The 13,982-nt window shown below is 44.0% G+C and overlaps 1 protein-coding gene across 1 annotated transcript in view; it reads right to left on the bottom strand.

Annotated features, from left to right (window-relative positions):
* Positions 1-13,982, bottom strand: part of SMG1 (SMG1 nonsense mediated mRNA decay associated PI3K related kinase) — a 243,586-nt gene that overhangs the window by 102,839 nt on the left and 126,765 nt on the right. Inside the window, exons 26-28 of the mRNA XM_088476176.1 lie at positions 13,861-13,967; positions 13,586-13,733; positions 5,739-5,898 (exon numbers count right to left, since the gene is read on the bottom strand). Coding sequence (XP_088332302.1) covers positions 5,739-5,898; positions 13,586-13,733; positions 13,861-13,967 — 415 coding nt within the window. The remainder of the gene's footprint in view (positions 1-5,738; positions 5,899-13,585; positions 13,734-13,860; positions 13,968-13,982) is intronic.

The raw sequence follows: 13,982 nt of genomic DNA, 5'->3' as shown, positions 1-13,982 counted from the left end.
CAGGATGAAGGAGGCAGAGTTGAAGCCATGTAGAAATGGAGGAAGTCAATTATTGCAACAGGCACAACCTGCATGTCAGAGTGTTCTCTCCACTAGGACATCTTCCAACAGATTGTGAAGAAATGGGATTATACAGAGGTAGACATGATAGCATCTCAGTTGAACCACAAGTGGAGCATCTCTGATTAAGGACAAGGGATCCTCAAGTCTTCCATGTTAACTCCATGACGATCCTGTGGAATCTTCATCTAATTAACCAGTTTAATTTGGTGCCGATGCTTCCACACATCCTCAAAAATCTTAAAACAGGAAACAGTCCTGTTATTAGCACCAGGCTCCTGTTACAGCACAACTGAGATTCTCAGGAAATCAGTAGGATGTTTCTAAGTCTTCCTCAAAGATGGACATGTTAATTAAAACTGTGGGGTTGATGTATGAATCAGTGAAAAATATAGAGTTATGGTAGACTTACCTAGATAACTACTTTTCTTCAAGGTCCATCGGGTCCACAGGGATACCATGGGCATATTATGGTTGGAAGACCAAACAGTTAAAGCTTTGGCTCCCAGAATACCCCGGGTCCTCCTCCATATATACCCCGCCCCTAGCCATAGGACTTCAGTTTAGTTAACAAGCCCAAAGGAAGGAGAAGGAAAGAGGAAAAAGAACAACCGTACACCAGAAACACTTAAAGATGAGGGATTCTGTGACCGAAAGAAAAATCACCCAATGAAGCCAGGTGAGTCTGGGTGGGCGCCCTGTGGACCTCAAAGAAAAGGAGTTATCTAGGCAAGTCTACCATAACTTTATATTTCTTCTTCGGGGTCCATAGGGATACCATGGGGATGTACTAAATCAGTTCCCCCTATGGTGGGGGACGCACCTGTGCAGAAAGGAGAACTCGTCGCCCAAAGGAAGCATCCCGGGAGGCAAAAGTATCAAAGGCATAAAACCTAAGAAAAGTGTGGACAGAAGACCACGTAGTAGCCTTGCACAAATGTTCAGCAGAGGCACCACGACTAAATGCCCACGATGGCCCTACAGACCGAGTAGAATGTGCCATCACCGTGCTTGGGACAGAAAGATCAGCCTGTGTGTACACCTGAAATATAGTCATGTGTAGCCATCTCGAAAGAGTCTGCTTATTAACTGGCCATCCACATTTGTGAAAACCATAATATACAAAGAGAAAATCTGATTTTCTAACTCATTTTGTACGTTCCACATAAATACGTGGAGCACGACCTACATCTAGGGAGGCTTCACCTACAGAAAGGTCTGGAGCCTGAAAAGCTGAAACAATTTCTTCATTTACATGAAAACAGGACACTACCTTAGGAAGGTAACCCTCCCTTGTACGAAGAACAGCTTTATCCTGGTGAAAAATCAAAAATGGAGAGCGAGAAGAGAGCACTGCCAAATCAGAGACACTGCGAGCAGAAGAAATAGCAAGAAGAGTGTCTGCAGTCAACCACTTCAAATCTACACAATCTAAAGGTTCAAATGGGGAAGCTTGTGACCTCTTAAGAACCAAAAGACAAATCCCACGGTGCTACCGGTGGAACAAAAGGAGGTTGAACTCGCAGGACTCCTTGGAAAAAAATTAGAACATCTGGTAATAAAGCAATCATCTTCTGGAACCAGAAAGCCACACTCTGTAATAGAAGCGGGAAGAAGAAGGCTTCCGTGCTCCAAGCATCGTTTGAATTACAGAACTAGAAAATTCCTTCGCTTATAGGCTGGAAGATTCAAGAGCCATGCCGTCAAAGCCAGACGGGGCAAGTCCAGATGTCGGCAGAGACCCTGCGTTACCAGATCCTGCCACAGAGGAAGAGGATACGGACAGTCTATCGACAGATTCTGTACGTCGGTGAACCAATGATGTCTGGGCCAAGCCAGAGCCACCAGTATTACTGTTACGCCTTCCTGCTTGAATTTCCTGTGAACTCTTGGGAGCAGGGATATTGGAGGAAAGATATACACCAACTTGAAGTCCCATCTTACTACCAGTACTTTCACGGAGGCTGCTGATGGGTCTCTGGACCTGGACCCGTAGCTGGGGACTGTGTGGCTGTGGCGTGACGCCATGAGATCTCTCCCTGGTAGACCCCATTTGTTTACCAGGAGCTGAAACACTCCCGGATGAAGAGACCACTCTCCAGTGTGCATGTCCTTGCGACAGAGGAAGTCTGCTTCCCAATTGAGTACTCCCGGAATGAATATTGCAGAGATGGACGAAAGATTATATTCTGCCCAAATAAGAATCTTTGTCACTTCCTTCAAGGCCACATAATTCCTTGTGCTCCCTGATTGAGGTAGGCCACTGTAGTCACATTAAGAAAGAAGTATACCCAAGCACTTGAAAAACACTGTTATTAATGTATATGCAGCAGTAAGTATAAGAAAGGAGAAAAATTGCAACCCCACAAAAGCCACAGAGAGAAAAACCGCGATAATATACAAATATACCAAATATTTAATAGACGAATCTTATAAAGAAAATGCACATATATGATAAACACATAAATCACAAGAATATAATACACATATTAAAAATCTAAGACTAAATAAAAATAAACAATGGTGGATAAATGAAGGTATTAGATAGTTTGAATGGTGTCAGAAAAAGGGGGGACACTGCGTGGTGAATAGCTCCCAATATGATAGTCTTCACTGTCATTAATATAACAGGTAATTGTCCCGAATTGTGGGTCTGTATTTAGTATACACTAAAATGTAGCAATAGTAGAAAGTAAAATCAGCACTCTGTAATTCATAAGTACTTGGATGCAACAGTTGCAAAAAGTATATCCATCAGTTACAATTTACCAGTACAGGTATCATTGTACCAGTTTGTCCGTGTCAACTCCAGAAAGTTATATGGTGCAGGGCTCAGTCAGTTATTGAAGCCGCTGTAGCTGTCTGACAGCGGAGCACCCAGTCTGCTACCTTAGTCTCCAGCCGGAAAATATGTACCCAGCGTGTAAAGCCCAGGCTGGCGTGTGAAATCCGGTGACCGGCTCTGCTATACTCACTGGTATGTGAGAGCCGCCCGTAGATGGGATGCCTGGGCGGATGCTGGAGATGGAAGTCCACGATGTGGAAGGCACAGCCGCGACTTACAGATTGTTCACCGCACACAAGTGGAGAAATGCGGCAGTGGTACACTGGTAGCGAAGGTAACTGGTGGCAGCGGAACCAATGACCAGATAGGGCAACAGGGAACAGCGACGTGTTTCGTCCCGATCTCTGAACTTTTTCAAGCTAAGATCCCACAATGAAAGTCTCTCCCTTATATAGGGAGCTTTGGCAGATCTTGTTGAGCTCCTGCCAAATACAATTGCTGCTTCCTGTATCTGCTTTCGTTGTAGTCACGTTGTCAGACTGGATCTGGACAGGCCTGCCCTGGGAGCAGCTTCTGTGCCCTGACAAATGCTTTGTATCCTGCTCACAGTTCCAGAATGTTTATTGGCAGATGACTTTCCTGACTTGTCCATCTCATACGCGAAGACTGGCGTCTGTGGTGAGAAGCACCCAATTTGGAATCGAGAACGGGCGCCCTTTGTTTAGATGCTCCTTTTTTAGCCACCACAGGAGGGAGTGACGAACCTCTGGAGTGAGAAAGATCATCTGGGACCAAATTAAATGATGCTGTCCATTCCACCTGAAGAGAATCAACCTTTGCAGTGGCCTGGAATGGAACAGAGTATACCCCACCATGTCGAAGGTCGATACCATTGATCCCAGCACCTGCATTGCTGACAGAACGGATACTCTTCGCTTGCGTAGCAGCATGAGTATCCTCATTGATAAGGCCCCAATCTTGTCCTCTGGCAGAAACACCCTTTGTGCCTGAGAATTTAGAAATGCTCCCAGATGTACCACCTGCTGTGTTGGAAAAAGTGATGATTTCTTCCACTTGAACCAACCGTGCCTCTGTAGGCAGGCTATGGTCAGTTGAAGATGGTGTTGCAAAACCACCGGAGTCCATGCAAATATCAGAAGGTCGTCCAGATATGGCAGAATTCTGACTCCCTGACGCCTGACTTACATTATTTTGGTAAATACCCGGGGAGCCATATAAAGGCCAAAGGGTAGAGCATGAAACTGGTAATGTTGCTGAAGGACGGCAAATCGTAAAAATTGCTGGTGGGATGGGATAATTGGAATATGCAGATATGCATCCTGAATATCCAGGGAAACCATGTAATCTCCCGGCTCCGTAGCCAAAATAATCGACCGGAGAGTTTCCATGCGGAATTTGGGAACATCGATAAACCTGTTGAGGGTTTTTAGATTCAATACAGGGCGATAACCCCATTCGGTTTCTGGACCAGAAGTAGATTTCAGTAATAACCCCTTCCTTGTTGGGACACCGGAACTGGGACTATTATCCCTGATTGTAGCAGGGAATGAATGGCTTCCTGAAAAGCCAAGGCCTTGTCCACATCTGATGGAGGCTTTGTGGCAAAAATCTTCTGGCGGGGATGTCTTCTGAAAGTGAGGGCATACCCCTGAAAGATCACTTCTCGGACCCAGGCATCTATAGTTGTTTGATGCCAATAATCAAAAAGCTGGTCAGCTCCCCACCCTGGGATCCCCCAGGAGGCGGACCGCTCCATCAGGCTGAGGGCTTGTTGTCCGGCTTAGAAGCGGAACGTCTTGCCTTAGTTTGTCGTTTTGACTTACGAAAACTAGTCGGCCTAGAAGAAGTCTGTACTTTACCTCTTCCCTGAGGACAGAAGGACTGAAAAGAAACCTACCTAGCATTACTATTTGACTTAGAGGGCAGACCTGCTGACTTTGAGACCACCAGAGTAGAAATTAGGTTATCCAACTCTGCTCCAAAAAGCACCTTTCCATGAAAAGCGCCCTCTTTGATCCTGTATCAGCCTTCCAAGATCTTAACTAAAGGGCCCTGTGTGCTACTATGGATGCTGCTGATGCCTTAGAAGCTAAAATTCCAGCATCCACTGCAGCTCCTCCCAGATAGGAAGCCGCTTCCCGTATGTGGGAGATATTCATCATCTGTTCTCTGGCAGCATTTGGTAGAGAATTATCTTCAACTGCCTTGGATAAATCCATGTCGACCTTTGGTAGCTGTTGACCTACTGACTACCATTTGGTGTCTCTCTAGACATGGTCTACCATTTTACGGTTGATTTAAAGAATCACACCCGCTAAATGGATCACAGTTGTAATTCACCACACTTACACTGAAGTAGGAAACCCAGTTCCTTACACTGCAAAAGCCCATTCTACCAGACCTATGAGCGCTGTGGCACAGTGCTTCAGCCGACTAGCTGCGTTAGGCAGCTCTGGTGTCTTTGATGCATACTGAGCTGCAAACACATTGAATTGGTAAAATTTGGTTAAGGACACCTCTACTGCCACACTGAGCTTAGCCTACTGATGAAGCAACTGAGGTGACACCAATGTTCAAAGTTCATTGATAGAGTAAAAAGGGATTTTCATACTTCCGTTAAATACTTTTCTCTGAAACAATTGTAGCACACTGTGTGCCCACCATTTACGCTCTAGTTCTCCTGTTAACCAAAGCTAAATGTTTTTCAGATTTTTTTTCTCTACCGTTCGTCCTACAGTAGACTATCTCCAGGGTCTAGTGTCCCCAAACGGGCTCCGAGGAAAGGGTTTAATTCTTCAGTATGACAATAGCATTTAAAAATACATGACATTTGTATTAAAATGTATAATACAACAAAAAAATGCACATTTACCTCGGAGGAGAGTTTGCTGGACACCGTACTCTCCAGAGAAGATGAGCAGTATAACTGTAATGTCCCCAGAACTGGCAGTGACTGGGATACAGTCAATGTGGAGAGTCTCAGTGGTCCCATCGCTATACGTGCTGTTTGCTTCAAGTGCTTTGTTAGATTCCTGCAATTAAAGTAATTATTAAACAGTGGCTATAAAAGGAACTTTTTTTTTTTTTTTTTCTTTTAAGGTAAGTCAAAATGTAGTCATGTACTTAACACAGCAGCACTGCTGAAACACTAAGACTTGATGAGAAGATGGCGCTATTTATGAAAGCAGATTTATGAGTAACTAAAGTGGGTCTCCAAGGCCAACACTGGGGTACATAGGGGAAGGAGTGAGTTTTTGCAGTTTAGAGTGCCCAGGCTCATGCACAACACATTATATACGATCATACTACTAAAGTGTCCTCCAATAAATTACTTAGAGAAAGGGTGATGTTGCCAGTAACAACTAATCAGATCTTTAATTTAAATTTATAAAACTACACTTGATAAATTAGTCTGCACCTGAATGTTAACATGGGTACACACCTGACAGATATATCTGCAGATGATGGTCGTTCATACACACTGAACGGCCATCATCTGCTTGTGCCCTCGGGTCCCTGGTCGGGGGCGTGTCCCACCCCCTCCTCACGGCTGCAGCTGTGTGTGTATGGGCGGTCTGCAGACCACCCGTACACACTTGCCGATGGACAGGTATGTATGCAGACATATCTGTCCATCGGCTGTGCAGCACAGCCAATGTGATATGTCAGTGAACGCAGACGTTCACCGACATATCGCGGGTACACACTGGCCGACGAGCAGCAGATATATTGGCCGATCAATTGATCGGCCAATATAGCTGTCCGTGTGTACCCAGCATTAGTCTCTCGGCAAAATCAATTATTAAACATTTACTTGTAGAACACTTTATATAAATTTTTCACAAAAAGTCTAGTGTTGATAGGCTGCATTCTCATTAGCACTTTAGAAGTTCAGAATTTATTTAAAAGGAAGTCTAATAATGTAGAGTTAGATACAAGGCATTAATGTCAATGAGGGCATGTCTAAATGGACCAAGTGAAATTAGTTATATACTGTAAATTGGCAGAAATGCCTTGACAAAATGCATTATTCTCTGTTGACACACATTTGCCCATTTTAAAACGCAGATTTTGGTATTCGCCATAAAAATCAAATTCTCTGAGACTCTGATTCTATCTGGTTGACATTGCCGACTGAGGGTTTAGAAGGGAGGTTGAAGAGTAGGCACTAACATAGTGAAAACTTTGGGAGATGAATCTCCACCCCCCTCTAAGCCACCCAACCTGTTCCAGAAAGCCAATTTGTTAGATTACTAAGACTAAAGGAGAACACAGTCCGCCCCCCCAACCCCAAGATGGACTCAGTAATTATTTTACAGCGAGTACAAAAATCAACTTTCCTCTTTCGTCGTATCTGTGAGATACTGCTGACTGTGGGACTTATCAAAACAAACCTAAAGATGGAGAAGGGGCACGCACCAGCTTTGCAAAACTCGTGTCTTTGCCCACAAACTAGTAGAAATTATAACATTTGGTGAAAATGTGCACAGAGGTTTAAGTGGCCACTCTTCACAGTTGTTTAACCAAGGCAACTTGCCTGGCTGCCCAGCTCTGCCAGTGAGTGGAATAGAAAACAGAGACTGTCCGACCTCTGAACAGACGCGGTCCAATCCACATAAACCTTTAATGCCCAGACAACATCCAAGGAGAGGACAGGACTATCAGAATTCGAAAAACAAAGTCGAACACATACTCTTGATTCAGGTAAAAACGTGAAACCACTTTGGGCTGGAAAGATGGCCAAGCATGGAGCTCCACCCGGTCGGAGTGGAAAATCAGGAGAGGAGAAGCTACAGACAGCACCACTAGTTCCAAGCAACTAGTGGTCAACAGAAACAACTCTAAGTAAGCCACCACAAGTCAATGGACTCTAGAAGCTCAAAATGAGGCTGCTGAAGTGCCCCAAAACCAAATTAAGTACCCAAGCCGGGACAGCCAGGAACGTACGGAGGTTGGATACGCAGAACCCCATGCATGAACATCTGGAAGCAAGGCCAGGCGCCTCTGAAACAGGAAGGACAATGCCAAAACTTGACCTTTAATGAAAAAAGCCGGAGTCCCTGGGACAACCCAGCCTGTAAAAAGTAAAGTAGACATGGAAAGAGGAAGAAAGAAGCTGAGACTCCCCTGCGCTCACACCACACATTTTCCAAAAGCAGTGGTAAATGGCTTCCATGGCTTGCTTACAATCCTGAAGCATAGTCCACGTCAGTCTCAGAAAACCTTGTGGGCCGCAAAATCCTGGTTGTAAGTGCCACGCAAATCCGGATACAAAAATGGCCTTAGACAGAGTAGATCGTTAATCAGCAACAGCCGCTACAGCGGTTTCATCAACAGAGCGAGAAGGTCCGCATATCACTCCCTTTGTGGCCAGTCTGGAGCTATTAGGAAAAAGTGGGCCATCATCTGCAGCAGAAGGGAGGTGGCCGGTAACAGACAACCAAGGCGAAAGGAGCACGTGGCTGTCTGATTATCCACTAAGGACACCTGAGGATCCTGGGACCGCCTACCAAAACACGGCAGCTTCTTGTTCAGTTTGGAGGCCATGAGATCAATGTTTGGAATATCTAAGCTCTCAAAGAAGGTTAAACACATTCTGGTGCAATTCCCACTCGCCTAGATGGACCTTGCACCGACTGAGGAAGTTGGCTCTCAAATGTCCACCCAATGAATATGGCAGAGATGACCGGAACAAACTTATCTGCCCACCACATAAGAGCGGTCTCCGCCATAGCCTGGTGACTCCTGCCCTGCCAGATGACCTATACAACAGCATTGTCCAGCTGGACGCGGAGAGGTCTGTCCCACAGAAACTGCTGAGCTTGATACAGGACATTCCAGACTGCTCTCAACTCTAGAACACTGATTGTAAGAGTGCCCTCTTCCTGTGACCAGAGCCTCTGAAACTGGAATTGGAGGGTCACGTCACCTTACCTCAGCCCAGGAAACAAGTATCTGTCGTGACGTGAACAGGGTCCAATCCCAACTCAACAGCTGACAACCCTTGGATATGTTTGGTGAGTGAAGCCACCAAAACAGGGACTGGTGTGACAGAAGAGACAGACAAAACATCTGTCTGTCCAAGCAAGGATATGATGCTGTAGAGCCATGGAATGAAAGCGAGCAGAGGAGACTGTCTCCAAGGAAGCTGCCAGCTTCCCCAGCAACTTCATACAGTGGAAGATGGATACCATGTACAACTGTAAAAGGAACCACACCAAAGATCGCAGGGCTACAATCTTAGGTTCTAGAAGAAAAAGACGCAGACAAAACAAGTAGAAGTGAAGCCTCAGAAAGACCATTCTCCGAGCCGGAAACAGGTAGGATTTGGGGAAGTTGAACAGCACCAACTGTAAATGACAGCTGAGAATGGACCTGGAGGACGCCTTGATCATCAAGTCGTGCAGATAAGGCATGACCAAGATCCCTTTGTGATTTGGACTAAATCATAGTAGAAGCCCCACTGGACTCAAAAACCCCTCATGCTCAATTTGACTGTGTGGCTCTTGAGACCAAGATCTTGAGTCGAGATAAATTGTGGTGAAGTCCTTTCGAAGTAGATTGTCTCTGAGGTGAAGGCGTCATGGATCATCAGCCAGAAAACCCTGCAGAGACAAGTAGAGTTTGACACGGTCAAAGGGGGATATGGGGGGGTAGTAGTGCTAAACAATATAGAACATATAATAGCATATACTCAATTGGTTTAATAGATAAGAGTGTGAGTATTCACAATACACTTAACATAAAAACATGAAAAATTAAAAAAAATTGTAATCACAGCATAAAGGTTACATGTAAAAACATGAGATCTCACCCACAACCTCAATAGTGTCGTGATGGGCCTGTTCACAAACAGCATATATGGGGGACACAGGAGTCTCACCTGAATGAGTGTCCACTGATAGTAAATCCTGGGTACAGCTAGAGGTATGTCCCTTAGAAATGTGCTGAAAACAAATCAGATGAATGGGTCCTCAAACTTTGCGGTATCCTTGGAAAACAAAGAGTCCCCAGTGTGACTGTAAAGGTGGAGATACTCCTGATTATAGTCGTGATAATCCCAAAAGCGGTTTCAGGCCAATTTAGTCCAAGTGATAGTGGATCCACAAAAATGGAGGTGTGGGTGATAGTCCCAGAGTAATCTAACGCGTTTCGCTGCAGCTTTATCAAAGGTATCTGGTGAGTGTCCAAGATGGTGCTCTTATACTCACTTTATTGAGGTTATTAACTGGCACCTGATCTCCATTAGAATACCATACGCTAGCAATACATATTATCAAGCTTTCATTAGCATTCATATACATCTAGACATATAATTATAATCAGGACATGGAGCTGATGACAGAACGTACGGACGTGTGCTACCTCTAAGTTGGTGTTGAGCTGCTTTAAATTCAGCATAGGCCGGAACTAACCATTTAGTTTTTTCATCAGGAAGAAAAAAAGACTAGAAGCCTTGGCCCCTTTGATCTACAGAAACAATAACTCCTGAGTGTAACAGCAAAAGCGCCGTCCTGATGGCCTCTCGACGAAAGGGTTCTTGAGGCAGGGGTGTAGCAAAAAGATGACTTGGACAGTTACTCACCAGATCCAGAATGTAACCCATGTCCAGTATGCCCCGGACTCAAAAATCTGGCCCCAAGAAAGCCAGACAAGCCAAAACTGGAGTAAGCAGGCCCCTAACACAGTAGGTAGCCCCTAAACCATCAGATGGCCTGCTTGTTGGCAAGCTTTTCGCCTGGCCATCCAGTGGTGGTGAAATCTGTGCCTTGAAAGGAGAATCGACAGAGGGGTAGACTGACTGAATGCATTAAATCTACCACGCCCCACTATGCAAAAAGGACGGAAACGAGGAGACTTAGATTTTGGAGGTAAGTCCAGCAAATACAGTTTTTTTCCCCCTCTGTTGATTGAGAAATAATTTTAGTGAATTCCAGACCAAACAGCACGTCCCCCCTCAAATGAAACAGCTCAGAGCATATTTTGATGCAGGTTCAAAGATACTCTGATTACCCAAATTTACCAAAAACAGAAACCGCTGCCATTAACACTGACAGTGAGAGAAAGGAGCTCAAAGCAGAATGGAGGGGCACATTTTTTAGATATGGAAGCAGGCAACTGAGCCTGCAAGAAACAGCACACATAAAACAAATGAAAATTTGCAGAACTAGACAGGGATGCTGAAGGAGCACAGTACACTGACAAAACGAAACAACAAGAAACTGAAAACACAAGTACAACAGTGATAAATAAAGATCACATATCCCTACTGAATAAAGGGCTCAAACTTCCGCCCCACAAGAACATGAACAAGTTTAAGACCTATACAAAGAAGAAAAGTAAGTAGTTTTAATGGGTGCACTGGGACTCACGTTGGTAACTTAAAATGTAATATTTTTAATAGGTATGCATTAAAATATCTCACTGTTTTAAATTTGTTAAGATGGTGAAATATAAAAGATTGAATTGTGCAAAAGAGATGAAAATACAGTGAAATATTTTAATTCATACCTATTAAAAATATTATATTTTAAAATTACCAACGTGGGTCCCAGTGCATCCATTAAAACTACTTACTTTTCTTCTTTGTATATGCGATTTCTAAAATGTTTTAGTGGGTAGCACCTCAGCAAGTTTAAGACCTACTTCAACCTTCACAAATTTGTTAGAAAATTGACACTACAGAAATATCATTACACGAACATCAGTATACAATACAAACCCAAAGATGATCAACTTGGTTACAAACACTCCAATCTAAAACCAGCAACCAAATTCTATTCACATCATCTTAGGGGACATTTTATAGACACATTTGAGACCCTATTGACGAAAGATCTAGAGAACCTACACCTACAAGGATCAACATCACAAAAAAAGAAAAAATAGCACTACAAAAATTAAGCAAAATAAGGACCTGGCTGTCAAACTGGCAGACAAGGGGGGAGGAATTGTACTAATTAACAAATCAGACTAATTAGAGGTGTGCAACAACATTTTAGGTGACAAGAGAACACATATGAACTACTTGATACAGACCCCACCAACAATTGGCAAACACAAATGAGGAAACTACTAAGTGAGGGAAACCAAAAAGGAATACTCAACAAAACAGATCATTAATTTCTCAACAACAAAAACAGGGACCAATACAACACTGCCACATAGGAGTTTCCACTCCCACTTTGCTGATGGTGGGCTGTCTGCATCAAACACAAAGCAGCATCTCAGGGAATTTGGAAACCGGTGGTTACATGAGGTATCCGCAGGTCACCCCCGCACCATGCCGATGTGTGTCATCCACGCTACACCAGAGTATTAGAACAGAGGAAAAGACCAGACATCGGGGAGTAACAAGCTGCTCAACCATCAATATTACCTTTTAGCACTCCCAGTCCCCAGTTGGAGAGCTGGACAAGGAGAACATGCCACAGGGTAAGACATTGTTATACAGGTGCAGGACGCCACAACATTTACCTTTATTGACTTTGGACACTGTTATGAGCACTTTGCCAGGGCATACTGACAGACATTAAGGTGAAACATAATTGTTATGCAGCCACACATTAGGTTAAAGTTTAGAAACGACCCACACCAGTTCCCCCTACCTCCCACCAAGCATCTTTCTGAAAAATACCATTTTCCCCACCATTGGTTATAAATAAACAGAAGTTTAACATTGTGAAAGTTTTTATTCAGCTTATATTCACAGCAGAGCCATTACACATACCTAAGCGTGGATAAATAAATTCTACCCACCTGTTTTCACCAGGTACACCTGCAATATATCTCTATCTTGCATAAGTTCACAGTGAAAAAGTGCAGGAATATTCTCACAAACAAAAACAGCAGCTGAACAATAAACAAACTAAATTCCCCCTCCCCACATAGCCCACAACCATTCAAACCCATTCAGCAGCCTGTGGCTGTCTGGAGCTGCAGCACTGGTTTAGTGCAATGGTGCTTCAGCATCTCATCTGGTGATAGACTGCCAAAGAGGAAGGGGCAGGGCTTATCACACCTGCCAGCTGAGAATGCTATTCTGTGAAAGGGAATACCCGGACATTGGGTCAGCTCACAGGCGGCGCTGTAGGGACTTCTATCGCGCCAGCCCAGCAGTGACTGGCTTATCTGAGGAAGAACCCTCTCTCCACCTTAATTATGTGCCAGATCCCAGAGCCTTCTGTGAGAGTATCGATGATCTGTGCACAAAGTTAACAGACATTAGCTGCATGTGAAAGCTGGGGCAGAGCGGGGCTTCCTACCTCTAACTACTGTGACCTGCTCTGACCGCCTGACCCCTGTAAATAGGAGCTGAGGCCGGTGACCAAAAAGGCAAATCAAAAGTTAAAAAAAAACAAACAAACTGAGGCTTCAGTGGGGGACGGAGCTAATCAGATTAACTTTTTATTGCCTACTTCTGTGGCCCAGACCACGTAACTCAGTGTGAGTTTAGCGGTGTCCCCCAGATCGGATGAGGAGGAAAGGTTACGCAAAGTGATCACTAGTACAATACTGTATTTACAAACAAATTAAAATGGAACTAAATACAGGATAGTTAACAACACCTGAAAAAATTATCGTAACCGAAAGATCTTAAAACAAAGACTGTATATTATGACAATAGTGTATAGTGAGGAAACAACGTGCAGAAACCTGGGCCTCACAGGAAGGCCATCGCAGCAGTGTCTCAATCTTTAAAATAAATGCAATGCTTACTCTGAGATGGTCTGCCACTTGTTTTCATGTTCTGCATCATCCAGGAATAATCTCAGACACACAGAGCTTCTCAGTAGCTGAATCTCAATACATTTCTGGAGCTCCCTGGGATCTGGACTAAGCATGTTGGTAAGCAGTTTCTTCATATCTATAAACAAAATAACCCCAAAAAGCCCATCACTACTGAGCTCCCAGTACACACCTACCATAATATACAGCTAAAAACCTCAGAAACATTATGCCGACATTCTTTGAACAGAAATAACAATTTGTACCTATTTTTTCCTTGGAACCAGTCACAAGATTTAGATTTTCCCCAGGCAGCAATTCCAGCTGATCTGCACATTCATGGAACTCTCCATACTCAAAACTGCTTAAAGCCCTGTAGAGATCCACA

This window comes from Taudactylus pleione, unplaced genomic scaffold, assembly GCF_031769625.1.
Source record: "Taudactylus pleione unplaced genomic scaffold, aTauple2 ptg000184l, whole genome shotgun sequence".
Taxonomy (NCBI): domain Eukaryota; kingdom Metazoa; phylum Chordata; class Amphibia; order Anura; family Myobatrachidae; genus Taudactylus; species Taudactylus pleione.
This window is presented reverse-complemented; position numbering and strand designations above follow the sequence as displayed.